This window comes from Aulostomus chinensis, chromosome 19, assembly GCF_037954235.1.
Source record: "Aulostomus chinensis isolate RoL2024-O1b breed Wild chromosome 19, RoL_Achi_v1.0, whole genome shotgun sequence".
Taxonomy (NCBI): Eukaryota; Metazoa; Chordata; class Actinopteri; order Syngnathiformes; family Aulostomidae; genus Aulostomus; species Aulostomus chinensis.
The window spans coordinates 7,590,409-7,617,922 of NC_141338.1; the positions used below are offsets into that span (position 1 = coordinate 7,590,409).

Sequence of the window (27,514 nt, forward strand, 5' to 3'; positions counted from 1 at the left end):
CTGCACCAGTGTTTTACAGTATTTGTTCATACTGTGAGGGGAAGTGGCAGCAAATAGGTGCCATGTGTTGTCTTTCTGTCACTTTGTGTGTTGCATTTGAGAAAATCAGAATCCCATTGAATGTTTTTTCTTTAATTTGTTTATTCAATCCAAGTAAGATAGTTTAGTGAGGGCCTCTGCTGAACTTTTTTTTACATTTTTAACAGATACTGAATTTTTTTTTTTTGTCGCATAGAAAGAAATTGCACAGTATGTTTCCAGGAGGGTTACATCAACTGGAACCACTTTTGCACATCTAATTGCCAAATCCCAACCTCAACCCAAAACCCGTATTCGACCCACTGTCAGTACACATGCCATCAGTACACATCTTAAAATATCTGAAAACTGCTTTAAAGTAAAGTTTCTGGAGGAGCAATATTAAACTAACTTGACTTAATAGTAGGGTGGCAAGGTGGTGGGTGGTGCAGTGGTCAGCACTGTCGTCTCACAGCAAGAAGGTTCCAGGTTCGAGACCCGGCTCCATCACAGGATCTTTCTGTGTGGAGTCTCCATGTTCTCCTTGTTCCTGTGTGGGTTCTCTCTGGTACTCCAGCTCCCTCCCACAGTCCAAAGACATCAAGAGGGGACGAGGCTGATTGATACTCTAAATTGACTGTGAGTGTGAATGGTTGTTTTTCTGTATGTGTTGGCCCTGTGATGGACTGGTGACCTGTCCAGGGTGAACCTGAAAGCTGCTGGGATAGGCTCCAGCCCCCCCAACAGGATAAGTGGAAAATAATGGATGGATCGATGGATTTAGTAGTTCATTCTGTAGGTTTCCAGAATTAAAATGTAAGGAGGGATTATGAGAGTGTATTATTCCATATTCTGTGTTTTGTCCAAGAGGGGAGCCACTAACCCTTACAACAAACAATATAATTACATTTTATATAGCAGGCAAATAATGCAATAAATCCATCAACCTGACTTGACTTTAAATCTTTAAACTATTGAGCTTCTAATCATTTGAGAGAGTTTATAAATAACAAGAGACATGTATGTATTCGACATAAATATAAATATATCTTTCTCTAAATCAATCTGTCCTCTCAATTGAGGATGGTGCAAGTAGACGACAGCAGAGAGTGAACAGAGACTAAGAGATTAGGGCGTGGTTTATACGTAAACCCGCCCCCCTCATTTCACCAGGAGCATATTACCGTTTCCTGGCTCTCAGCAGGGCGCTTCTGCTCGGGATGGAGGGACGGTAATGACTGTGCCTGTCTCCGGCCAACCAGGCAGTTACGGGAGTAAGTACCGGAGTCACCACGGCTGAAAAACGAAAGAAAAGCTCTGTCAGCTGCTGGTAAGTTATAGTAACTGTAACTATTCTTAGTGCACGGTTACATCAGGACCCAGAAGGAGGCAGGGTACACGGGTGGGCTCATCTCTCCGAGTGCAGATGATGATGATGATGATGATGATGATGATTATGGACGTTTTGACGGTCGAACATCACTAATATTTCTGTTTAAACCGACTATACAGCCAATATATCAGCTTTAAAGGCTTTCTTACCGCCTCTCTCTAGTCGTAAGCTGGTTTTTATGAAGTCTACGTCTGTTGTTGCAAGCCTTAAAGCTACTTATTTGCTATTTTTGTGCGCGCGCGTGTGACAAAATAAAAAGTAATTATATCCCGATACTAACAAAAATAAGAAACAAGATAACTATATTACCAAAATGCAATATTAATGCTATTAAAAGTCCATTTCTGACTGAAATTGATAAATTAATAGTTTCTTTGATTGAATGTCAAACATGCAAATCGTGTGTTTCCTATTTGTTCACTGACAACCCATGGCATCATTTGATCTCCCTTCATCAGATAACACTGCTCGATTATTTGTATTTGTTATAGTACATTTGCTTGTCTTCTTTATGATGAAGAGCTGTGTCCTCATTTGACTGGCAGCTGATTTACTTGCAGGTTTTTTTCCTTCTGTGTTAGAGGATGATGATGATGATGATGCCAGGGTGTCAGGGGTAGCCTATAATGGGATTTCCTAGGGTATGACCTGCCTCTTGTCTGCATGTCAACTGGCCTCGAGCCCAGTTAGGAAGAGGTCAGGCTGCAAGCTATTTGCACCAGGCTGTTCAACACAATACTGGAATACAACAATAGACGCTTGAGACTAACCGGTTCTTTCCTTTGTCATGTCTGCATGTTTCAAAAGGGACACTTTAATTTTCTGTCTGGAATTAACAGAAATTCTCTTTGACAAATAATCCACATTTAGTTTAAAAAGGCAACAGACCCACATACACATAACTGAAACTTGTACAGGTGTTGACAAGGTAGAACGCAGATTTTAATTCATTGAGTCTGACTATCACTGAGGGAATAATAATAACATCATTTTTATGATGTTTTTTTTGGGGCAAGTGGGACTTTGTCGCTTTGATGTGACTGCAGCCAGTGGCAGGATTGGCGGAGGTGGCGAGAGGGGTCACACTGGATCAGAGTGGCTTTCCTGATTAGTTAAGCAGGAGAGTTTGTGCTTGGTGGCAAGAGTATTGTACCAGGATTAAATGATGAAAGTGAGTACAGATTCAGTTAGTGACCTGTAAATGTGGGTTAAAATAACCCTGCTGACATTAAATGTCCTCACAGAGTGTAAATGTGCTGGGGAAGAGGAGAAGGAGGCCCCAAGATTGTACCTGCTGGTCTTGAATAATGACAGGCTGGACTGCCTGTGGTTATATTTGGTATTGGATGGTATGTGCTAAATGTAGCTGTAATCATTAGGTCGCTGATGCCGATTGATGCCTCTCAGTGTCAACAGTTGCCATGACGCACACGGTAGCTGGCACCAAAATAAGCTGTGACTGATTAATTCTCTTCCTGACAATATGGGGATTCCTACTTTGCAAGGCTAGTACTCACTAATGCACTTTCCTCCATTTCTTCATAAATTAAGCATTATTTTCTCTGACCTTTTTTTTGGGTTCACACCTGAAAATAATCACAAAAGCTGCTGTGATTCACTCCTAGTTGAGCCTCCATTGTCAAATCATCCCCCGCGCTCTGCTGGAGGGAATCAAACGTTTCTCCAGGTTGATGTGACCCTTAATCTAGCAGACGCCACTTTTAAACTGATACGAAGAAACATTGCTTTCCTCTCCTAAACACAGGAACCAAGAAGCTGTAGTGTCCTACTCTCTCTATCTTACTAACCGAGGAACAGTGTGATCAGGTCAAGAAATAAGAAGTCACCTTACTTGTCTGCAGTTAGCATGATAGAGTCAAATAAAGTGATTAATTGGTTGATTGATATCCTTAAGTTGATAGGTATTGATATGAGTACAATTGTGATTGCTGCAGATAGCAAAGGTTGAAGCATTTACATCAGATATACAGGACATATGTTGGCTGCTACAATAGAGGAAGTACAATTTCACAAATTCACAATGGTGTTTAAGGAAGTGTATCACATGATTTATGACTCATATAAATGTTGCCTTTACAAGTGTTGGGTGAGTAGCTGGGAGCTGCAGATTTTTTTTAAATGATCAAAAGAAAACAAACAAACAAACAAACAAACAAACAGTAACAACAATAACAAGAGAACAAAAAAAAAGAAAAACATTGGTTGCAGAATTTCCAGTGCAAATTTACCATTTGGTTTAATATAATTTTAAAATAAATGTCTGAGTGTGTGATTATGGATCAGTTGTGCACCGCATGTGTGTACGTGTGTATGAGCGTGTGTATGTGTGTGTATGTGAAACATTCCTCATTTATTAACTAACTTTGGTGGTAGAGAAGGCCACTTCATCAACCTGCGTATGTTTGTGGACGTGTTATTAACAATGGCCAGGGTCCACGGCAGCAAGTCGATTACCATGAATGTGGTGGGAAAACTTTTTTTTTTACAAATGAGACAGTGGGCTGTTGAGTTAAAACTGAGAAAATGTCATTTGTTTTTACAGTCCTTAGAGGTTAAATTGAATGTTCAGTCTTGTATTGTCCACCAGGGAAGATATTCACACTGTTTGCCAGCACTTTGCCAGCTTAGCAGCTTATTCAGTTTGGCCGTCCGGTTACGCAAGACAGCTATATGCAGCAGGAAGCTAATCCAGTGCTTTGACCTTAATGCCAATTATCAGATCATGATGACGTTATTGAAATTAAGGCACCATAAGAGTTTGTAACAGTCACTTAGCAAAAAGTCATCTTTACAAATGAAAAATCCCTAAGATGAACTTTGTACAGAAGAAGTACAAAAGGTGTTTGTTAGCCACTTAGCAGCATTATGACGATTTTCACAAAATGTGGAGGAGTGGTGGAGCCTGGGCCAAGGAAGAGCCCACTAATCGGGGGGGGGGGGGGGTTAATTTAGAAAAGAACTTCTTTTTTTTCCAATGGGATTGGCCTGCATGCTGGTGTCCTTCTTGCTAGAGAGGTACAGACCAGAGTCAAGTCAGCCAGAAATGTGACAGAAATCCAGGCATTCTTTAAAAAAAAAAAAGAAAAAAGTCTTTGATATCCTTAGTGTGCCTCTATTTTTCCAGGAAAGTTCACTGTTAGTATTTTCAACTAAGACTAAGGCACTTTTTTGCAAGGGTGTGTTAGGTCAAACAGAGGCTCCTAAACCAAATTACTGGAGTTGCGCTCAGACAGCATGGATCTTCACCACAGCAATAGTATGCTCTTCCTTTACATATGCAAATCAGTATAAGGATATAGTTCCAGGATTATGCAAGAACTTGAATAAACTAAAACATTGGAAAACAGAAAGAAAATGGACACAGCCAAGTGATTCAGATCCACTCTAGAAGTTTAATGGATTCTTTCCTGGACTGAAATGTTGGTAAAACTGTTCATGTCCATAACATTTTGTGGACCCTTGTCTCTTTAGCTCCAAAATGTAAAAATGACTGATGATAATCAATACATATTGATTATTCGCCAAGCCCTACAGGGACTGAATTATGTTTCCAGTCTGAGCCTGACAGGGAACAACGGGAGAGCATCATATATGCAAGAGATTTGAAATAAAGGGCTTCCAGTTTTTTCAGACTCTCGCTCAACCATAAGACATCGCGTGCACACATGTACACACGTACACACGCACACACATACACACACCCTCTTGTCGTCTCTGTAGGGTCAGACTTTAGGAGTCATGCAAAATAAGAACTCAAACATCTGCATATAGCAAAGGAAATGCTTATTTCCAAGTCATGCACACTGGAGGCGGGTTGGCCGGCAGCAAGACCAGCAGACATGTGTTTGTCTCTCTGTTGCTGTGGCAAATGCCGGACCCTGTTACGCAATCAGTTCTGCCTCATGCACCAGCTGGTAGAGGTAGAAGCTGAGAGGATGTTTTTAATCCTTGATGGAACTGTGGTCTTTATAGATTTTTTTCTCCTTTCAATTTTGGGACATTTATGTCATCTATATATTCCGATTTTGTGTCATTTTCATATTTTTTTTTCAAACATAGTGAGTCATCATGATTTGAAATCAATTTTGCTATTGTAAAAAAAATAGCAATTATGCAAACTCTGCTGGTGGGACAGACACTGTGGGTCATGTGATTTACACCTCCTTTCTCACCTTTCAATGTTTGGGTATTCTGTCTATCCAACAGCCAAGCCTTTGTGGTGCCATGATGAAGACATTCTTGGAAGTCATCCTGCTGTTGTTGCTGGTCTTTACCCCTCATGCAAAAGGAACACGTGAGTTGTGTTTGTACACACAGTCTAGAGAGAGAGATGATGCAGAGCTGCACAATTAATATATGAGAATCTGCCTTGTTAATCTGCTTTTCTAGTGTCGTGATTAACAAATCAGATTTGAATTTGGCTCCACATGTTCAAGTATATACGGCTGTTGTTATTATTATGATTAATTTTTATGGGTGCCTGTATGTCCCACTCTCATGAGCCCAAAATCTCTGTAAAGCTTTGAAGGAATGCCTTCATATTTAGTACAACATGCTCAAAAAAAAGGAGAGGTTGATATTCAAAGGTAGCTGTGACCTCACAAATGTTGTTTTCAGCTTCATGAAGAAGAAATATCTTGAAATTCTCAAGAGAATTCCTTCAGATCTGGACTCAATCACTTGAAGTAGAGGATTAATTATTTTGGATTCTGGCAGGCAAAGATCACTACAGTCACAAATTCACAAACTAATTATGAGAGAATTTCACACAAATATCTGATACCTGAAAATGATGAAGTAACAACTTCTTTGTGAACATCTAATGTCAATGAGGTATCATAATCTTCTGTAGATACACTTTTCTATTCAATGCCATCTCATTTACTCATGTAGGAAATAATGGAAGTTATACTGTGCCCAAAACATTTTATTCTGCCATGCACACCATGAGCCTGGACAAACATGGATTTGAACTACAAGTGGAGTAGCTGGCAGAGACGCACAACCCCAAGGCAGTTATTCCATGTTATATAACAGCTACAGTATGCTATGTAATCTAGAACTTTCTCCTCTTCCTCATCTGACATAACTTGTTTGTCTTTAGGCTACAACCAACCTGGGAAGCCCACGCTGACCAGCTGTCGTTCTCCCGAAAAAGAGACCTTCACCTGCTGGTGGCAGCCTGGCCCTGATGGAGGACTGCCTACGAAGTACGCCTTGTACTACCGCAAAGAAAAGTCAGTGGCTCACAGTTTAACTAACTACATACCACTGAAAACAAGAATTTAATTAAAAAGGAAAGATGGACTGACATTTCAGAGAAATGTGATATTGGGTATTGGATACTAAAGAAATCCAAGAAGCCTTTTGATTTTTTTTCCAATCAGAAGTTCATCTTCAGGAGGCATGAATGAGTTTTTTTATTATTATTATTGTTATTAGTAGTCGTAGTAGTAGTAGCAGCGCAGCACAGTTACATGCTGTCCCCCTGCCTGTCCCTGCAGCTCTGATACAGTACACGAGTGTCCTGACTACCACACGGCCGGTGAAAACTCCTGCTTCTTCAACAAGAATGACACGTCCATCTGGGTCAACTACAACATCACTGTGGTTGCCACCAACGCCATGGGCAGCACCTTCTCAGACCCCGTGGATATAGATGTGGTCTACATCGGTGAGGCTCTGTGCTTTTGGAGGGGGTGCATATTTGTTCACATGATCTAGCGTGATGTTGGAGACATGATTTCCCCTGAGGAGTTTTTTTTTAAGTGTTTTTGAACGCACAGTTGCTCAGTGTCATTCTGGGTTACAGTGTGGCTAATGCGGTGCGAGTGTGCTTACCCTCGCTCCAGCTGTAGCCGCTCACTGAAGGTCACTGTTGAAAATGACAAATACGCTGTCAGTCTGCTGACCTGATTGGATGTTTAGAAAAATCAGATATATTCTATATGTGTATTGACATTGACAATCAACACAGGAGCTGTCGTTTATTTTGAGTCAATCCCAGAGATTCTTTTACTGAAATGATCCCTCGCACACTGACTGCATAGTAATCAGGGGCTGAAAATAGACAAAAACAAGTCCACAGTTTCTTCTATTTTGATATCTAAACTCTACAATTTTTAATTCACTAAGGAAAGTAGAATTTTTTTAAGGAAATATATAAATCCCTCATATGTAATTGTAGATTTACATGTCTACAATAGTATTTGTGATTTTAGCATTTTCACAGTAGTATAGTGCATTTATGCAGCTGGAAAGTGGAAAACTTTCTCTTTGGAAAGGTCCCAAACAAAACCTCCTGGAGGTCATTACTGGAAATTCAGTATTTATTGACAGACATAAAGTTATTTAGCTAGCTAGAGGGCTAACATAACTACCTGAGAACGAGCTACACGACAGGAAAAATGTACATTTTAAGTATTTACAAGTATGACTTAAACCAACAATACCAAAGAAAAAATGTTTATTTAGGCTCGTATCAATTATATTTCTCATTTTTAACAACAAACGCTATTTGGAATGATGTCAAACTCACTGCACTAAGCTGTCAGAAATGCCCCCCTCTCATAGTGGGACATTCCGTGTTGGACAAGTGCTCTGTATGTTCTACCACCTCAGTGCTTGGTAGAGTCCTACTTCTCAGTTGTTCATGAATGCACCATAATTAGACTCCTAGCATATAGGGAATGTTCCTACAATATTAACTAACATTACCATCGTGTTCTAATGAGGTCAGAGAAATGTTTCAATCCAACATTTATCATACATCAAATATTTAAGATATAAAATAATTTCAAATAATCTTTCTATCAGGTTAAATGATTAGCAAGACAAATTGTTTAAGCCACAAAATTCTGATAATTTGGGGTTGTTGTTAAGTGTTTTTACAGAATTTTATCCTACCCATAGGAAGAACTTTCTGGTGAAAAATTTAAAATGTCAAAAACATCAGAACTGATACTCTCAGAAAAAAAAAATAGTAGCAAAGTTGCTTTGCTGCTCCATTCAAAGTTAGAAGTTAGATCCTGAAGCTTCTTAAAAAAATGCTTTTGATGAAATATAAATTGTCAAATCACCCTCATCCATCCATTTTCTATACTGCTCATCGTTAAGGGTTGCGGGGGGTGGGGGGGTGGGGGTTGGAGCCTAACCCAGCTGACATTGGGCAAGAGGCGGGGTTCACCCTGGACGGGTCACCAGTCCGTCACAGCGCCATCAGGGGTCCAGTATCTTGCTCAAGGATACTTGGACATGGTCACCAGGGGAAGTGAGGATCGAACCAGCGACCCTTTGGTTGCTAGACGGCCACTCCACCTCTGAGCCATGCTGCAGAGTTTATACTGTCCTGTGTTGGGTTCATAAAATAGATTGCAAGACTGAAAGAGTGCCCTTGAGGTTGCTTATCTGAAAACTCCACTTATGTTGTCAGTCCAAGGTAATCTCTATATCCTTCACTTACTGTACATCACAGTTTCTAAACTGTCTCCTGAGGATACATATAAGTCTAAACTTTCACTTATCTGTGCAGTCACTGGTCAACAAACATTCAGAAAGTCCCTTCTGGAGTGTCAGGGTTCATCTGCTGGCATTGTGCATTGGTTCAATGTTGCACAGAGGAAGAGATGTGACCACGCCACTGCTGCAGAGCCCTGGATCCTCATCTGTCCTCCCTCTGTCTCTCCAGTCCAGCCTAATCCTCCGGAGAAGGTGACGTTGACTCTAATGGAAGACAAAAGTTGGCCCTTTCTCCGGGTGTCATGGGAACCGCCACGTAAAGCTGACACCCGCTCTGGCTGGATCACCCTCATCTACGAGATCCGCATCAAGTTAGAGGGAGAAAACAACTGGGAGGTAAATGATGTTCGTCTTCCTCACAATGTATCAATAAGTGAGTGTCTATTGAGCTTGAAAAATCTTCTTTAGTGATGCCACACTTACGTTTACGACTGAAAAGATGGTGCACGACCTCTCAAGTTGTGTTAAATGTGTGTTTGTTTTTCCAGACTCACCTTGCTGGTCAGCAGAAGCTCTTCAATATTTTCAGCCTGCAGTCAGGTGGTACTTACCTGGTCCAGGTGCGCTGTAAACCTGATCACGGCTTCTGGAGTGAATGGACTTCTTCTTCCTCCATCCGTTTCCCCGACTGTAAGACATCTTATATTTGACAACACACAGAGATACATTCATACATGTCTCATATATTTGTAGGAATGCTCTCATTTGTTTTCTGCACAAGATATCATTCTAATCTCATTTCTATGGGGCTAGAAGTTATGAAACCTACCAGTCCGCACCTGTAAAGCTCACAAATTGACATGTAGCATCTATCTCTTACCTGGGCTTACTTTTTATAAATAAGGAGAAAAAAAAATCTGTAACTTGTGTAGATATTTCCTTTAATATTATCTTATTTGATTTTATCTTATTTTTGTGGTCATGTAACAGCGCGGCGCTAGACTAACATTTTATGCTGTGTCTTACAGACTTCCACCGTGAAAAATCTGTGTGGATCCTCATCATGGTCTTTTCTGCCTTCATCTTCATCATCCTCACTTGGTTGTTGCACATCAACAGCCACAGGTAAAAGAGTACTAATGTCTTACACTGTTTGTTTGGACAGATCTTTATGTTTATATATTTTTATTTACTTGACCATAGCACATGTCATGTGCTACAGGCAGCAGTTTTATTCCCAAGCTCTCTACTTTTAAGGTCGCAGTTTAGGTATTAGGTCTGATTTCATCTTAATCAGCAAATTCACAGGGAATATTTGATTGCGATATCATAATTGCCAATTTCTGTTAAAGAGGGATTGCATGGTGATTAAACTTACACAATGTTGTTATTGTGTAGTTATACCAGGTTGGCACATCTTTGTACTCACAAATGCTGTCATTGATCTTTTTTTCATGTGCGTAGTGTGAAGCACTGTATTCTGCCACCAGTCCCTGGTCCTAAAATCAAAGGATTTGATGAGCAGCTTCTTAAGGTAAAGCAACAACCTCCTTCTCCTTGTCTGGTGCAAACTAGGTTATTTGAATTAGAAATGGACTGAGGATATTTTTTTTTTCTCTCTGCGTAGAACGGCAGGTCTGAGGAGATCTTCAGTGCGCTGGTGGTGCCCGAGTTCCCCCCAACCACATCATCTAACTATGAGGACTTGCTGGTGGAATATTTGGAGGTGTACATCCCTGAGGAGCAGGAGCTGATGGTAGAGGAGAACAAGGATCTACACGATTGCCTCAAATCTGAGAGCTCCACATCTGACAGTGACTCTGGCCGCGGCAGCTGCGACAGCCATGCTCTGCTGATGGATAAGTGTGGAGATGAGAAAGAACAAGAGAGGCGAGCTGATCGAGGGAATAGTCAAATGGGGGCAGAGTCACAAAGGCACCAGATAGACTGGGAGGAGGAAGATACGGTTAGCTCTGACATGCCCAGCGGGAGGGTGAAGACCTGGCCCTCAGTGTACTCTCCACTTCCCCAGTACCACTCAGGCACACTGGACCAGCAGAACTCTCTTGAGATGGCTAAGCAGCTCTGTTTCTCTGACAGTCTCTTCCCCTCCGGCTCCACATCCTCCACCCAGGCCCACCATGGACACACCACCAAAGAGGGTCTTGCACCAGGTTACTGGGAGTTTGGTTTGAGCACCAAGCCACCACAGAAGCAGGTCCACCAGCAGCTCCAGGCTCACAGCGACGTCAGCATCTCCAGCCTTGTTAGCAAACAGGCACCTGCGGGTCTACATTCACCCGCCCTCCAGTCCACCGAGTATGTTGAAGTCCAGAAGGTCAATGAGAAGAACATGGTCCTTCTCCAGCCTGTTGCACCAGGCCTCAGCTGCAGGGGGGGCTGCCCCCAGGTGGGGAAGGAGGACTACAGTAAGGTGAAGCAGGTGAACAGTGACAACATGCTGCTGCTCCAGAGAGAGGTAGATGTGATGGAAGGAGAGGTGAACAGGTGCTCTTGTGAGGAGCAGGAGACAAACGCTGGGACAGAGAGCTGCAACACATCGTCGGTTACTGCTACCCAGAAATCTACAGCCTGTGTTCACACTGCCATGCCAATCCAGGAGGGGCCGGTCCTGCCAGGGAGTGGTTATGTTGACACTGCCATCATGTTCACGATGCACACTTACTAGTTTACAGGACTTGTTCTAGACACTAACACTGGACAACCCCTTCAAAAACTGATGCGAGGACAATGCTATCACAGATCATTCCCTCCTAATGTCTGAGATGTCTTTTCAGTGACAATCTCTAATCATTCAGATCAGATCAGATTATAAGTATGATTAATTGCTTATATTTTGTGGTAATACATGCTGTTACTATGACTCACTATTCATCCATAATGAATAATTCTCTCCATCTCAGGTAAACATTTCAGATCTGTTGTGATAATTAAGTAACTGTTAAATGACATGTAAAATCAAAACTGGAGAAAGCTCAAATATCAACATTTTTTTGTATGTCTATATTGTATGTGTATATATATATATATATATATATATATATATATGTATATATTTATGTGTATATATGCGAATGAGATTTGTGTCAAAAAGAAAAATGAGACAGTTTGAATGTAGTGCTCTGTTTTTCATTCAGAGCCAATTTTTATGCATAGAAAGTTATGACTGAAATGTTGAGTGATCACATTAAAAAAAGGTTTTTGGATGGGAAAGAGACGATGACACCATTTGTATACAATTAGAATTGTGTCTCTGTTGTGATAACAGTGATAAATTGTCCTTTTTTTAGGATGTATCTCATATATTTCTTTCGAAACAATCAAATAACAGTATATTAAATGTAAGAAAATAAAATTAAAATCTGTCTGAAGGCTTATAAACAATAACTATTGTTGATTGGTTAAAAAAAAATCATATCTTTTTTTTAACAGATGTTTAATCAGGCCCTTTGGAGTGAAAGTACTATTTCTCGTTTCAAAACAAAGCCCCGTTTTTTTGTTGTTGTGGCTTAAGTTAAGGACATTTATGCTTCCATTCCAGTAATTACTTTCAGAGATAGGGACACATAGACCTGGATATTCCCTCTGCATGGCAGTGGGGCCTTCACATTCAATTAAAGATCCATCCATCCATCCATTGTCTTCCGCTTATTCCTACATTAAGGGTCGCGGGGGGGCTGGAGCCTATCCCAGCGTCAACGGGCGAGAGGCGGGGTACACCCTGGACAGGTCGCAATTAAAGATCCATCATTGGCCAAATTTTTGACCTTTTTGTTTGTTTCTTCGATAGCAGAGCTAACGTTTAACTGGTTTCTGTGTCCCTGGTAACAGCGAACACTGCCTTGTGTTCTCCACTTGAGGGACGTTTTCTTGATAGAACACGTTCTTAAAGAATTATTCTCTTCTTCCTCACTGGGACAGCAGAAAAATACCCACTTAATTCCATCACCTCAGGTCTATTAAGTGGAAGTGTCGTAAAATATGCAGGATAGGATCGTTTTAATTCTCCGAATTTCCAAGTCTAATTTTAGATAATTGCGCACGCATCCTGTGACGTAACAGCAGGGCTACTCTCGAGGGGATCGGGGTAATTGGCTGTCCGCTATCCACCCACCTCTGAAACTTGTAAGGAAAAAGAAGTTTCACTCAGGTCTGCCGCTGTTTGGTGTCAGTCAGCAGCGAGAAAAGGGAAAGTTGTTCTTCCGTACCTACGAATATGCTCAAAGCCGTGTCCAGTGTAAGCGGCCGTTGGACAGGTCTCCCGGGACCTTCCTTCCGCCGGTCTAGCCTGGCCAAATTCCACTTGGCTAGTGGTGAGTTACCATGGAGACGAAAGAAACCCATACCTTGGATTTGTGCTACTTAGCCTTTATGTTTGTTATGGTCATTCTTTTATAATTATTATTATTTGCCAATTATTAGATAATAATAGTTAACGATTTGAATTACGAAAAAAATATTTTTTTAAAGAGCAATGTTGCAAGATATGACGGAAAGCTTGCTAGCTAACGTTACCATGTGTTGGGTAAAAGTTGAAATTAGTATCCTGTTAGTCTGTAACTGGACTCTCCACTGCTCTGTGCACTAAATAAACGATTTAAAAGCCTTGTAATTTTGCATTTATGTCTTATTTCGGTAAAAAAAAAACTAAAAAAACAAATTCACAGACACTTTATTGGTCAAAGGTCGTTTGAATGTGTTTAGATAGTTACCACGATTTAATCATTAAATTTATTGAAAGAAAATTGAGTAAAACAATTGAAGTATAATCTAATCTCGCTCTGTATTAAATAAGGGGACACTGAAAGAAAATAAATCACCTCCCAACTATTTTGATAAATGATTAACATGTCAATATGCTGAGTTTTTTTTAATGTCATTCATGACAAAAAATGTCTTTGGAATCTTACTAATGTTCGAAGACAAAATAATTTTTTGAATGTGTCACTCTAGGAAGTTTTCTTTAGATATTTCGTAGCCTAATGAATTCATCTAGGAATTACTAGTGAAATTAATCTGCAGATTAATCGCGGATTAATATAATTTCGTTGTTTTCATTTATCACACATTTATCATGGTGTTTGAACTTCAGTCATCATTATTTCACAGGTGCATTATGTCAGAAATCAGCTCTAAAAATCCCATCTTCAGACCTGCCAGAGATGCCCCAATGCAATTTCAAACCAGAGGAATACACGGTAAGTGCTACAGCTTGTCTGTTCTTCACAGCTAGCTCCCATGCCATGTATATTTTGGCTCAATAATTATGAAAAAAAAAAGTTTGTTTTTCTATATTGTATCTCCCACTCTGTTTATGTCCATCCAGGGTATGTCCAAGGAGCGGATGATGGAAATCCGCCGGCAAAACTGCAACCCCATGACCATGAAGGTTACTTATTATAAGAAACCAGTGTTCATCCACCAGGGCTACATGCAGTGGCTGTGGGATGTGGACGGGAGACGATATCTAGATCTATTTGCTGGCGTGGCTACAGTCAGTGTGGGCCACTGCCATCCGTAAGGTCCTTTTCCCCTACAGTGGCATGTGTTACATACAGCTATTAATAAACGGCTGATCACTGGTGTTCTTATATCCTGACATTTGTGGGAACAGGAAGGTAACAGCAGCAGCAGAGCAGCAGTTAAAGAAACTGTGGCATACCACCAACATCTATGTTTATCCTCCTCTCCATGAGTATTGTGAGAAACTAGCGTCCTACTTCCCCGATCCACTGAAGGTACTGCATTTTATTTAGATAAAATTGCAGGTGTATGAATAAATACGTAGTCTGAAGTTGAAATATCTACTGTTTCCCTGCTCAGGTTGTATATTTGACAAATAGCGGCTCTGAAGCTAATGACCTGGCTATGTTGATGGCTCGACTTCACACTGGTAATTTTGACATCATCACATTCCGGTACATTGTTCTTTTGTATTATTTTTCCATCAAGATGTATTCATTTCCTTTTTAATAACTTTAGAAAGTATTAATTCTGATTAATGCATTTTTCACTTCCAGAGGATCATATCATGGTGGCAGCCCCCAGACCATGGGTCTTACTTCAAATGCAGCATACAAGTACCCCATTGCCAATGGTTTGGGCTGCACAAATGTAGGTATAGATTTATTTTCATGGTGATATAGAAATTCAAGCTAGTGTTTGAGGAACAACTTTTTGGGAAATATTTTTGTTTGCTCTCCTCTCCAGAGCCAGACAGGAAGATTGACCCCCTTCTTTCCCTTGTGTGTGCAATAGAGAGCTGTGACACAGAGACCAGCTGATTGCTAGTTAGCTTAGCAAAGTGAATGTAATAGATGGGATGTGTTAGCATACCTCAGTCAAAGGTCAGCTAATCACTTTTTCTCCCAAACAGTCTTCATTCATGATATTTATATAAAATAATAGAAGTCATTGTAGAATCAGACAGATAACCAGAAGTACTTTCCTGAGTGGGTATAGGTATTTGACACAGTACCTCAAAAGTTTGGTGTAAAAATAGGGGAAAAAAGTTTGTTGATGACTAGAAGGGTGATTGCTACTGCTAACCGTGGCAGACAGGGTAAGAATGCATGAGGAGGTGAACCTGATATAAATGATGTCTCATGCATTACGCTAAGCTAATTAGCAGTCAGTCTGTCTCTGTGGGTCTCAGCTGCAGAATACATGCACCTAGGAGAAAGGGGTATCAATCTTTTTTGTCTCGCTCTGGGAGGATGACAAAGAAAAAGGATCTACCAAAAATTGCCATGTTCTTTAACCAGGATTAAAGATTGAGTGGAAGCCAGTAATTGGATGTCAGTTATTACATACACATAATGGCTGCCATCCTAAGCAGATGTTCCAGAATCAATGATTCTGTAGGTAAGAGAAAGCTGAAGGCGGATAATGGTTTGTTAGGGTTTCAGGATGTTATGGAGTGTTCATTACGAGTGGCTGCTGCAGTCACATTGATTCGGCTGACAAGGTTTCTACCCTAAAACAGACAATGTGTCCTGATGTGTTCAGAGGTCCATGGGGAGGAGGCCACTGTAGGGACTCTCCTGTGCAGACCATTAGAAAATGTGGCTGTACCCAAGGTACGCAAACCCAAGCATCCATGGCTCAGTACACTCAGGTTGTCAATTTTGCTCTCATAAAAAGACAAACTAACACACATTATCTGCAAGATTAAGCATTGTGATTTCATTAGCAGTGTGTCTGCTTTAAATGAAACTTACCTTCATTTTACTGACATTCAAATGTTGAGATTAAAAGTGTGCACAATATTTTTTTATAACTTTTTAATTGGTTTAGATTAATATTCCATTTTTTTCTGCAGTGAATTTCTGCAATTTATGTCTTGAGGGACTCTAAAAGTCTTGAGGGTAAGATAGGTCAGTTGTATCCTTGGAAATGAGAAAAAAGTTGTGTTCTATTTAAAGTTCAAAGTCTCTGTACAGTTGATTATTTACCTCTTCTGACTTTTTACCCTTTTCAGGAAGACTAGCTAGCTTGGTGTGTGAGCTTTAATCTACTTGGAAATGGTCAGTATTTTTAGCATATCTATTTGACCATTTACACAAAAGAAAATCCTATTTCAGTATCCAAGTAATGTACCTGAGAGCACAGTAGCAGAGTAAGGTTATAGCATTATGGCATTGTGCTTCAAATATGAGTAAAGCAACTACTTAATAAGATAAAATAATGTCAGTTTCTAATCAAAAACAAGACTTGTCAGCTTGGAGTTCAAGACACTAATAGTTTCAGCAGCTCCCTGATCCTCAGGCAGGCTCTTCTTACCACTTGAAGGATAAAAACTAAAAGCTGCTGCCCCGAATGTTTTTGTTCTGCTTTTTGGAGCAACGAGGATGACCAGAGGGGCTGCCTGAATTTTGACATTTCAAGAATGTCAGACAAACAGAGTGGAATAAGACCATGAAGTGCTTTTAAACACATTACAGCAGTTTGTAAGAGTTCACTGACATTTTTATTATGAGGGAATGATGTGACTGAGGTTTCCTTCCTGTGGCCCAGGATAAGACTTAAAGGATCACACCAACTTTCTGAGATGTAGACTCATGTGCCAACTTCCCCAGAGTCAGACAAGAAGATGGAAAACCTTCTCTCCTCTGTGTGTGCTATCGGGAGCTGAAAGCCACAGACACAAGCTGACTGCTAGTTAGCTTAGGACAGTGAATGGTAGTGGATTGGAAATGTTGGCATACCTTTGTCAAAATTAATCAAATACACTTCTTTTCTTCATTATGGTCTTTCATATGCATTAATAACATTCACTGTGAAATAACAATCAGGCTGATTCAATCCCACAGGCTCATGTGTGGCGCATGACCAGTATATTGGACAGCTCAAAGAGACTTTTGCTACCAGTGTCCCCAGTCAAATTGCTGCTTTCTTTGGGGAGCCTATACAGGTATTATATTTTCTTGACTAATATGAAAATATTATATGTTAATATGTTAAAGCTTTTTAAATGCAGATTATACTTGTTGCTTTTGAATATCTGAACATTGTTTCACTGTATGTTACAGAAGTCAAAAGAGAGTCTCCTTATTCTAGTATTATACTCTCTGTTTGACAGCCCACCATTTTCATTCCTGTGAATGTGAAAATGTTTGGTTTGTGCAGGGAGTCGGCGGAGCTGTTCAGTACCCTAAAAATTACCTCAAGGAGGCTTACAAACTTGTAAGAGAGAGAGGAGGAATCTGCATTGCTGATGAGGTTGGATCCATCTTTATGATAAATATTTCATTATTACTCATGGATTGAAACCCACCGCCATCACTGTCCAGCGTGGTTTGTTTCGGATCCTGCTGCAGCTTCTTGGGCTCTGGCTGCGTCCGAAATTGCCAAGGAGCAACCTACGTCCTACTGCTACGACCTACCGCTACAGCCTACTCCGACAACTTAAATATGGCGATACCATTCGGACACCCTAGAAAATTGGTGGTGAAGCACGACCTCTGCCGGCTCAGCACAGATACCGCAAATAGGTAGACAGTACCAACGAAAGCCCCACCTGTTGGCCTGACTCTCGTACTGCACTCCACTCTGAGCGCACCTTTCAGTCACTTTTTATTAAGCACATTAATGCACCTGTAAAGGTGTATTCACACCGTGTCGCATTTGGTGTGAACGCACCTTTAGTCATCAACAATGACTATAAATGTTGGTGTTGCATAAGAATGGGAGACTGTTGGTGGCGCAAACTTGGCTTGCGGGTCCACAAGTTTTTAGGGGACGAAGAAGAAGTCCGCGGTGCATTGTGGGCCGTAGGTTGCTCCGTAGGATGCACCTGAACTGACCTACAATGTGGGCGTGTTTAAGTGTGACTGTGAGTGTGAATGGTTGTCTGTCTATATGTGTTGGCCCTGTGATGGATTGGTGACCCATCCAGGGTGAACCCTGCCTCTTGCCTGGCTGCTAGGATAGGCTCCAGCACCCCATGACCCTTAATGGGTTAAGTGGTAGAAGGTGGATGGATGGTAGTCAACAAGATGAATACAGACTGATACTGAGTCATGGCTGATAGCTCAGTGTTTCCCAAGTAATATCCATATATTTAAGCTGCTAAATACTCAGCTGGGCCCATTAGCTACTTGCTAACTACTTGACGTTAATGCAGAGGGCTTTGACAACGATTTTTTTGGATGATAACATCTCTTTGCTGTTGCTGAAAATTAGGATATAGAGAACAATGACTGTGACAATAAGCTCACGTAACATAAAACCACAATATTGAACTGGCAGATGCTGAAACAGTGCAGCGACTTGAGCCAGTTGACAATTTATTTTTATCACTACATCACCAATCAGCATTTGACCAGTTTTTCACGTTAATTGTATTGATTGTTGCAGCTTCAAGTGCAGCTTCTATGATACATTACAGCATTTGATAAAAATAGGTAAATAAACATTTTGCACCTGGTAGGTTCAGACTGGATTTGGGCGAACAGGAACCCACTTCTGGGGTTTCCAGGGTCATGATGTCGTTCCTGATATGGTTACCATGGCGAAAGGCATTGGTAACGGCTTCCCAATGGGAGCTGTTGTTACAACAGCAGGTGAGATCATAAATCTGCTTGAATTGTCTTTCTAAAAGTTGCTGAATTACTGAGTAAAGAATAAATAAAACAGAATATCGATTGTACTGCATTTTCTGGCAAACATGTTAAAAAAAACACAGTTTCAGTTTTGCTTACTGCATGTCATTAAGTTGTGACCACATTTAAAATATTTACTTTTAACAGGATTGTTGAGAATTTAAATGAAGGAGTTTTTGTTTGTTACTTAGTTTTTATCTCACAAGGAAGCCGGTTGTCCTTGTGTAGCTTTTAGAGAACACGCCAAAGGGCATTAAAAGGCTGAATGAATCAAAGCTCATTACTACAACAGTACCAGTGAGGACTGTACTGAGATTTGTTCTGTTCTGATGAAATAGCACGATGTAGAGAAGATGAGCTCTCTACCTCCATTCTACATGCTGCATGAGTGATTTCCTTATAAAAAATATCCCCTTTTGTCTTGATGCATCTATTTCTGGCAGTGAGCACTCACAGGTTGCTCTTTAACTGCTGAGGAAGTGACCTATGTGTATATATATATATATATATATATATATATATATATATATATTTGTGAATGGATCATTTGTAATGCATGAAACGTATATTTTTGTCTGTGGATTTAATTTGGATGTGTTTGGAAATGCAGGTTTTAATCTTGCTCATTTGTGTGTTTTCAAGAAATCGCCAACTCATTTGCCAAAGGGGTCCACTTCAATACCTTTGGAGGGAATCCTGTTGCTTGTGCTATTGCATCATCAGTGCTTGATGTAAGAATTTACCTTTCTATATCAGTAGTGTTTAATTTGATGAAACACTGATGGAGCTGCTTGAGAAACAGGGTTTATACCATCATGAAAAGCCTGGAAAAGTATTTAAATTAGCGTCATAGTGAGGCCCCATGATAAGGTATTATGCCTGTATGTCACAATACTATTGCTAATTTTGCCAGAAAAATGCTTTTTTTTTTAAAAACTTTTTAAAATTTCATTTTATAAAAATATGTATGAAACCTGTTTAAAACGAATCACACAAGAACGTGGAGTTATGAGGCAAACATGGCTAAGACGTTGTCATTCCTCAGACCATCCAAGAAGACGGCACACAGCAGATCAGTCTGGATGTGGGCACCTATCTGATGACAGAGCTGGCCAAACTCAGAGACAAGTACGAGATTATCGGTGACGTGCGGGGAAAAGGCCTGCAAATCGGTGTGGAGATGGTCAAAGACAAGGTAACTCATCTCTTCTCTTACCTCACATGCCTCCACAACGTGTGTGTGTTTGTGCCTGTGTGTGTGTGTGTGTGTGTGTGTGTGTGTGTGTGTGTGTGTGTGTGTGTGTGTGTGTGTGTGTGTGTGTGTGTGTGTGTGTGTGTGTGCTGTGTCTCCTGGGGACATGGTTCAGCGGTGTCCCAGTTAACCATTAGCTGGAGCAGCAGTGACCATCTGTAATTGTGAACATAACAATCTTTACTTTACCACTTTGATGTAGTACAGACTGAACTTTTAACAAGTACTCTGTAGATAATTGTATTATTGAAGCACTGGAACAGAAATGACACTGAATACTATAAATAATGGCACAGTCAATCATCATCAGAGTGGGTATTCTGCTGTTGGCCTGATACGCTGCTGTGTCTGAGTCTATCTGACTCATACAATAATGCAGCTTTCACTGTTCAGCAAACTAATAGACGTTTGTAACACACCTGCTGTGCATGGCATGACTGTACGTGGGTATCGTCCTCGTAAAGGTAAAAGTGATAGAGATGCTTGTGTGACAATAAACACCACAGATGTATATACAGCAGAACAGCATAGAATCTCAAAATTAAATTCCCTAATATTATGATTTCCCTCGCCATCCTGTTTTTTTCTCACCTTATTTTATTTTTGTCTTCTCCTTGGTCTTCTTCCTCTTCTCTTGATTGTCTAATATCCTATGCGAAGTCACTCAGCAGTTACTGTAGATGTTAGAGTCTTAGTAGCTTTTCATTAAGTGTTGGACAGCCAGTTTGGCCGTGGTCACCATGGTTAGCGTGACCCAACTCTCTTTTAAGTCCTCTGTATTGTCCACAGGCCAGCAGAGAACCTCTGTCCCCTCAGGGGATGAGTGACATCTTTGAGGACATCAAGGACATGGGTGTCCTGATAGGGAAGGGAGGAGTTTATGGACAGGTAAAGACTCGCACCTGTAGTTTCTGGCATTCCAGAATTTTTCCCTCTCACTTTTGCTTTCCTTCTGCTTTAGACCTTCCGAATCAAACCCCCCATGTGCATCACGATGGAGGACGCCGATTTCTTCCTGGCAGTGTTTAACAAGTCGGTCCATAACTACATGGAGAGACGATGAAGGACCCAACCTGGAGACCTGGTTTTATTCTTCCTTTACTATGTTAAAAATGTCAGTATCAGGGATGGGAGAAAGACTACCTCTGTTTTTGCATTTACTATGAGATTATAAAAGATAGTTTAGCAATGTTGTAATCAGAGCAACCTAGAGAAAAACCTATCTTACATTAACTTACTTCTTACTGAACTTACATTTTGGGAAGACATGTATTAGTTTTCTCACAGTGACAGTGAACACTACACAAGAAGTATTCATTGTACTATTATTGGCCTGGAAATCATGAAACTATTTTTGAAAATTTAAATATGCGAATTTCCCAAAATGTCAAACTATTCCTTTAACGCAATATGTATCTCTAATTAGGCTTCACACGGTCATGAAAGTACCTGGAAGAGGCTTCAAAGAAAAAGCAAAAGCCAGAAAGTTTTGGAAAGTCATGGAAATGTACTTCATAAATATAAAAAAGTATATGTGGTTCCACTCAGATTCCTTGAGAAAATTGTCTATTGATCGACTTTGATATAGGCTTATGTTCTTTGAAACCTCATAACTTTTGATTTTTGTTAAATATGGTCAATTTTGTACATTGTTTTACAATTTATGATTTATTTAGGCACACGATTACAAATGATAAACATCCATCCATCCATTTTCTACTCCTTATCCTGTTAAGGGTCGCGGGGGGCGGGCGGCTATCCCAGCAGCCTTCGGGCAAGAGGTGGGGTTCACCCTGGACAATTTAATTATGTGAATTATCTTATGATAGTAGACGAGTCCCTTTATTTGGGGAAGGTAAAATTGTTTTGTCAAAATAATGAGATTATGCAGTCGATGGTTCAGATTTAAATATCAGTGGAAGGCCTGTCATGACCTTTGGTGCACACATTTCCCTGAACAGTGTGTGCTATCATGTCAGCTTGACACTGATGCTGCCGCAGTCGTCACTGCAGCCCTCTTGGTTCACTATTAAATGGTCTTGACAGCTTATTGGTTTATTCATGAGCTTCTTGAAAAAAATTGAATACAAGTTTGGTTTTTCCATGTTTAAAGCTAATAATCTTGTTGCGTAATACTGAAAAGTTGAGAACGATGACTACAGAAGCAGAACACTCCAAACCAGAAGCGGGCCTCTCGGAGCTGTCAGCAACACTGATGAGGATTGATATGAATTTTGACGACGGGGGAAAGAAAGAAAGAATATCTTTTCAACAATGTTGTTAAGGATCTTTCTTTTCATGTAAGTTTATTGAATAATCCTTGAATTTGATTGTCTATGATCTTCCTGAATAACATTACTGTCTGTACATCTTCTGTTTCATTGGCAAGGCATGAGTAAAGTTGCAGGGTCTCAACAGACACACAAACATAATTTATTCTCAGACATAGTCAGTCACTTGAAGAATGAATGCAAATTATTACTGAATGTCAACATGCAGAACTTAATGAGCTCACCTCGTAGGCTTCAGTTATGTCCGAGATATGACTTTTTGAAACAGTAGAGCGTCACAAGCTCATCAGCACAACCTCAGATAATATTTGTTTTATGGCAGCCATTAAAAAATGTCTCTGGAAGGTTCTCTCACACATATGTTGCAACAAATTAAAAAAAACAATCCGCTATCACTTAGCTAATTGAGTCCGTTCGAGTCCATTTATTTCCTCCGTTGAGGAGACTTCTCAACTCAGACTGATGTGTGTTATCTGTTCTTCTTTTTGTCTTTTTTGCTCCTGCTCACGGAGCTGTAAGGGTTGGAGGAGAGAGCAGAGGCGTGACCGCTGGTCTTCAGATGGTCGAACAGCTTGTTTCTAGAGCTGAACTCGTTATTGCAGGTCACACAGCGGAGGGCCACCTCCTTCAGTAGGTAGAGACACAGATATGTGACATCATAATGCAAGAATGGGTGAATGGACATGAGCAGAGGTGATTAAGTAATTAAATTATAAAATCCTCCACAACTACAACAGATTTGACTATACAAACCTCAGGAAACTGTTCTCCTGTTAGTGACTTGACAATCTTTGGTTTGTCTTTCCCTCCTCCCTTCTTTGTCTTTGTCTTCCCAGAGCTGTGGAGGAAAAGAAGGGTGGATAAATGAACAGAACATTCTAAACCGCAGGGCGTGCGACACCAGTACGTTCTAAAAATCTCCCTCCAGTCAGAGATGTGTTCTTCTTCTTTTTCCCACATTCAAATGTTTTAGCTTCTCTGTGTAGAATGACATATCAGTTTTAACAGTATCGGACTGTTTTTCCATTCATTGGTGAAATTGTAAGAGTTTCTCGTGCACATTGAGACGAACACTTAAAGTCCAGGAGTCATAAATGTGTACTGACCTTTTGGGCTCAGTGGGCGGGGCATCAACCTGCTGCTCAGGCTCGGTGGGGTCTGCGGCCTCTGTGGCATCTTCAGGTGCATCCTCACCGCAGTTGGCCACCATTGGTTGCTCCTCCTCTTCTTCCTCTTCTGGAGTGCTCTGATTGAGTACACAACAGGACAGAGAATGTTCTTAGGGAGGCTTGTTAACTTCAGAGACACAGAGAGAGAGAGAGATGATCCAGGTTCAGCCACTACGAGAACATCTCTCACTCACATTAACTACTTTCTGCTGCTTCTTTTTCCTCTTCTGTTTCTTGGACAGCCTGTGTGGGTGATTATAGAAATACAATGAGTCATGTGATTCCAACCTCTCTGACAACCAGGCGTAAGTAATAATCTTTTCACCAGCTACGTACTTTTGTCGTGGCTTGTCTTCCCCCTCCTCCTCCTCCTCTTTGTTGTCCTGTTCATCCTCCCCCTCTCTCGTCTCTTTCTCATTCAAACCAAGAGAATCTTCTTCTTCTTCCAGCTGTTGCCGTAGCAATGCTACCATCTCTCTGTGTTTTTTGGACTTCTCATGATTTTTCATACTTTGGAGAGAAAAGAGAAAAAAAGAAAGGTATAACAGTCAATAAAATGAAGTCTTTGATATTTACAATGACAACTACATTTCTTTTACCATCAGGCCATCAGACCTCCTGTCATTACACTGCAGTGAGTTCATGAAACAACTAGCAGGGTGCGTTAGCATGCAGCTCGGATGAATTACACTTACGCTTTATCTGATTTGAAAGATTTATCACAAGCTGGGCAGTAAAGACCGTCGTAGTAGTCCATCGCCTCCTCATCTACTTCAGCTTGTTCTCCATCTGTGAAGATCAGATCAGATTTAGGGATGAATCCAAATGAAATACGATGACAAACACCGTAAAAACAAAATAAGAACAATACTTGGTTATATTTCACTGACAGTCAAATTTTCCTCCATATGGAATCCTCAAGAAAAATACATGTTATAGCAAAGATGGTCGTTGAATGATGTCCCTCTCCATGGTAAGTGCAAATATTAAACTGACTCCTTTAAGGACATTTTTAAAACATGACAATCAAGAAATATAATTTTAAAATAAATCTCCCAATCCCTCTCTGAACTAGCCATTCTTGATGAAATCTCACCAAAATAAAAGTAGATAAAGGCACAATCAGAACTTTCTCGTTCTCAACCTGACTGACATTTTCTTGTACTGGCGTTACTATGAATAAATGCTGCACGCTGATGTGGTGAACTGAAGCTGTCACGTCCCAACACTCCTCACTGACTTCAGATGTTAGCACCATGAAACCTTATAAATGTACAGAAGAACTGCAAGAGATACTAAACCTGTATTTCGATGGGAGATTCACCTTGAAAGACTAAAGCTCTAAGAATGGTCCTCTGCTGCCCCCCTCAGGAATAATACAGTAACAGCAGGCATATCAGGCAAATCCAAATGAATTGCCTTGAATGGGTGATACAAAAAGACAATTGCCCAACCACAGAAGAAGAAATACTGTATTACTCAATGTTTCACTGACCCCATCCTTCTTCACTGGTCTTCTCCTTTATCTCCATCTCCTCTTCTTCACTGTCCGATGCATCTCCAAACTCCTCCCCGTACTGAGCCTCTATCTGCTGCAGCTCCTTCTCCAGCTCCGACATGGCTGCCCAGCTCTGCTCCTTGTACTCCTCCGCTAGTCTTCAGTGGATATGAAGTTTATAAATTAAGAGCAAGAAACAATTAAAAGTCAGATTTACCCGATAAACCATTTCCAACTCACTTGGCCTGGCTGAGCTTCTGCTTGCGCCTCAGCTCCTCCACCTTCTTGATCTTCTCAGCGTTCTGTTCCTCCACCAGCTTCCTGTGGGCTTGGACTCGCCGGTCACGCTTACGGATAAAAGCCACCAGTTGTCTCACCAGCTCATTTCGCTCTTTTCTAGCTTTGTCTCTGGTCTTCTTGTTCTCCTTCTCCATGGCTCTCTTCTCCCAGCGGTTAGACGCCTGTCTGGTATCATATTCCTCCTTCCAGGCAAAGTTTTTACGAGTGCAGAAGCTCTGCCAGTAGCCGTAAAAGACGTGTACTACCTGTGACACAGATGCAGGTAAAGTACACAAACCTACTTCAGTTTTATTCAGAGATATCAAAATCATTTAAATAACTTGTGTAATTTTTAAAGACAACAGAGGGACAAGTGTGATGCTGGCTTACAGTGTCATAGTCACTCTGTGAATCACCAAATGGAGGGAATTCTTCCTCCTCTTCCTCATCCTCCACCTTGCTGTGCTCCATCTCCTCCTTAACAATTGACTCAAAAAGATTCCTGTAGACCGCGTAGAAGCTCTACAGAGGGACAGTGGATCAAATAAAGAAATGCGGGTTTCATCAAATCCTGGAACTTTTTTTTTTTCTAAAACAGCTCTGTGAATCAGAGATTATCTACAATGACGTTCACACAACCATGCCTTCATAGCCAGCTGAAGTAGTTTCCTTTGAATACTGAGCAATGTGACCACAAACCTTCTCATCATCTCCATATCCTGAGTAGCAGGTGACTGTGAAATACTGCAGCAGGTCAATGCTGTCATCTTCATAGTCTCCACTCAATCCTCCTTTCAACAATGCCTCCCTGTGATTGTCATACCTGCCAAACACAGCAAGCAGAGACATTCACATACATCAGTAAATGATCATCAACCAGCAAAAGCTCTTCTGTGAGAGGCCTGGTGCTGTTGAGTAATGAGCGCGTGAGATAAACTAGAACTCACCAAGCTCTCTCCTGGGGATCACTCAGGACATCATACGCTGCCTGAATCAACTTGAACTGCTCCGCTGCTTCTTCTGCATTGTCCAAGTTCTTATCTGGGAATGTCAGAAAGAAATATTCGCATGAGTGAAATTAACATGTAATTGTCATTTAAAGAAAACCTATCAGGTCACTCAACCTGAGACAGGGAGATTCAGATATTCCCACTGAGAGGCGAAAGTCATAGGTTTATTTCCTGTTCACCACCACATACTTAGTGGCCCATTTTCCAGAATAGGCTACGTTGGATTTGAAGAAATTTAGGTCACAGAAATGATGTTACACCATTAGAAGCGATTATAAACGGTCGCTTTTGATATGTTGAAAGGCTTTATCTGTATTATAACTACAATATACAACAAGTATAATGCCAAAACAGTACAGCTGTAGCGGTTACATAGAGGACAGTTAGAATGACCACCAGACTTACCTGGATGCCACTTTAATGCTAATTTACGATACGCTTTCTTCAAGTCATCTTCTCCCGCGTCTCGTTTCACTCCCAATATTTCGTAGTGACACTTCATTGTTAAAATAACCAAAACCAGGCAATAATATTCAGTAAATATTTACTTTGTCCCGGCCGATGCTATCATTAGCTTTTAGGGAACGGCAGTGTGCTACAAACCGGGCAACGTCTCAACGTGAAATTATCGAGACTTGCTCACATGCTGGCAACAACACTCTGGCATTTTGGTGTAACAAAATTAAATACGTGAAATGTTATTCATTACAAGCGAACAGTTTCAACACAAGGTGTGTTTTACGCTCGTTTAACGAAACCACAAGCTATGGATATGTCAGGCTTAGATGCCGCTTAATCTCGCGAGATTTCCTTTTCTTCTCCTGGTTTTATGTGGTAGTTGTCAAACAGCTTTTAGTAGTATTACCGCCATCGTCTGGGTGAGCGATCAGACAATACAGTCAACTGTGTAATGATTATTCGGATATATTATATTGGCAAAGAAACGTTTGTTTAAATCCAACAATAAAAGAAACGATGAACAATAATATCTGTCATAAGTA

General features: G+C 40.7%; 4 protein-coding genes across 6 annotated transcripts in view; 2 read left to right on the plus strand and 2 right to left on the minus strand.

Annotated features, from left to right (window-relative positions):
* The window catches only part of nedd4l (NEDD4 like E3 ubiquitin protein ligase), a 47,128-nt gene extending 45,809 nt beyond the window's left edge, over window positions 1-1,319 (minus strand). The window contains exon 1 of the mRNA XM_086188428.1: window positions 1,203-1,319. The gene's annotated coding sequence lies outside the window, so the exon portion shown is untranslated. The remainder of the gene's footprint in view (window positions 1-1,202) is intronic.
* On the plus strand, window positions 1,204-11,906 carry prlra (prolactin receptor a). Of its 2 annotated transcripts, none has more exons than XM_086188432.1 (9): window positions 1,204-1,348; window positions 5,639-5,726; window positions 6,537-6,642; window positions 6,937-7,106; window positions 9,120-9,286; window positions 9,439-9,580; window positions 9,919-10,015; window positions 10,355-10,424; window positions 10,518-11,906. In XM_086188432.1, the coding sequence occupies exons 2-9, from the start codon at window positions 5,657-5,659 to the stop codon at window positions 11,577-11,579; spliced, it is 1,884 nt and encodes a 627-aa protein (XP_086044558.1). In that variant the 5' UTR covers window positions 1,204-1,348; window positions 5,639-5,656; the 3' UTR covers window positions 11,580-11,906. The 2 variants fall into 2 exon arrangements, with proteins under 2 accessions (XP_086044558.1, XP_086044557.1); XM_086188431.1 differs by having other exon boundaries at window positions 6,537-6,669; window positions 10,518-11,904.
* Window positions 11,907-11,946: 40 nt separating this feature from the next.
* On the plus strand, window positions 11,947-24,278 carry agxt2 (alanine--glyoxylate aminotransferase 2). Of its 2 annotated transcripts, none has more exons than XM_086188435.1 (14): window positions 11,947-13,224; window positions 14,021-14,109; window positions 14,238-14,428; window positions 14,526-14,649; window positions 14,735-14,829; window positions 14,932-15,025; window positions 15,897-15,990; window positions 17,224-17,324; window positions 17,540-17,632; window positions 18,843-18,975; window positions 19,657-19,745; window positions 20,060-20,209; window positions 21,056-21,154; window positions 21,228-24,278. In XM_086188435.1, exons 1-14 carry the CDS (start codon window positions 13,128-13,130, stop codon window positions 21,327-21,329), a joined length of 1,551 nt encoding a protein of 516 aa, XP_086044561.1. In that variant the 5' UTR covers window positions 11,947-13,127; the 3' UTR covers window positions 21,330-24,278. The 2 variants fall into 2 exon arrangements, with proteins under 2 accessions (XP_086044561.1, XP_086044562.1); XM_086188436.1 differs by having other exon boundaries at window positions 11,960-13,224; window positions 14,735-14,804; window positions 15,920-15,990.
* Window positions 22,561-27,325, minus strand: dnajc21 (DnaJ heat shock protein family (Hsp40) member C21). Its single transcript, XM_086188434.1, has 12 exons — window positions 26,919-27,325; window positions 26,451-26,544; window positions 26,203-26,326; window positions 25,894-26,025; window positions 25,465-25,769; window positions 25,222-25,382; window positions 24,422-24,515; window positions 24,063-24,236; window positions 23,921-23,969; window positions 23,664-23,803; window positions 23,311-23,395; window positions 22,561-23,182 (listed from the first exon to the last, which is right to left on the minus strand). The coding sequence occupies exons 1-12, from the start codon at window positions 27,013-27,015 to the stop codon at window positions 23,027-23,029; spliced, it is 1,611 nt and encodes a 536-aa protein (XP_086044560.1). The 5' UTR covers window positions 27,016-27,325; the 3' UTR covers window positions 22,561-23,026.
* Between the last annotated feature and the right edge of the window lie 189 nt (window positions 27,326-27,514).

Bases quoted from the DNA above. Each gene is read 5' to 3' on its own strand.
- dnajc21 (XM_086188434.1), bottom strand. From the start codon at position 27,015: ATGAAGTGTCACTACGAAATATTGGGAGTGAAACGAGACGCGGGAGAA. The intron at 23,970-24,062 runs GTACGTAGCTGG...TCACCCACACAG, and splicing joins GAAGACAAGCCACGACAAAA to GCTGTCCAAGAAACAGAAGA. The intron at 23,396-23,663 runs GTCAGTACACAT...TTTCCTCCACAG, and splicing joins CCGCCCACTGAGCCCAAAAG to CTCTGGGAAGACAAAGACAA.
- prlra (XM_086188431.1), top strand. From the start codon at position 5,657: ATGATGAAGACATTCTTGGAAGTCATCCTGCTGTTGTTGCTGGTCTTT. The intron at 7,107-9,119 runs GTGAGGCTCTGT...CTGTCTCTCCAG, and splicing joins TATAGATGTGGTCTACATCG to TCCAGCCTAATCCTCCGGAG. The intron at 10,425-10,517 runs GTAAAGCAACAA...CTCTCTGCGTAG, and splicing joins TTGATGAGCAGCTTCTTAAG to AACGGCAGGTCTGAGGAGAT.
- agxt2 (XM_086188435.1), top strand. From the start codon at position 13,128: ATGCTCAAAGCCGTGTCCAGTGTAAGCGGCCGTTGGACAGGTCTCCCG. The intron at 18,976-19,656 runs GTGAGATCATAA...TGTGTTTTCAAG, and splicing joins AGCTGTTGTTACAACAGCAG to AAATCGCCAACTCATTTGCC. The intron at 20,210-21,055 runs GTAACTCATCTC...TATTGTCCACAG, and splicing joins TGGAGATGGTCAAAGACAAG to GCCAGCAGAGAACCTCTGTC.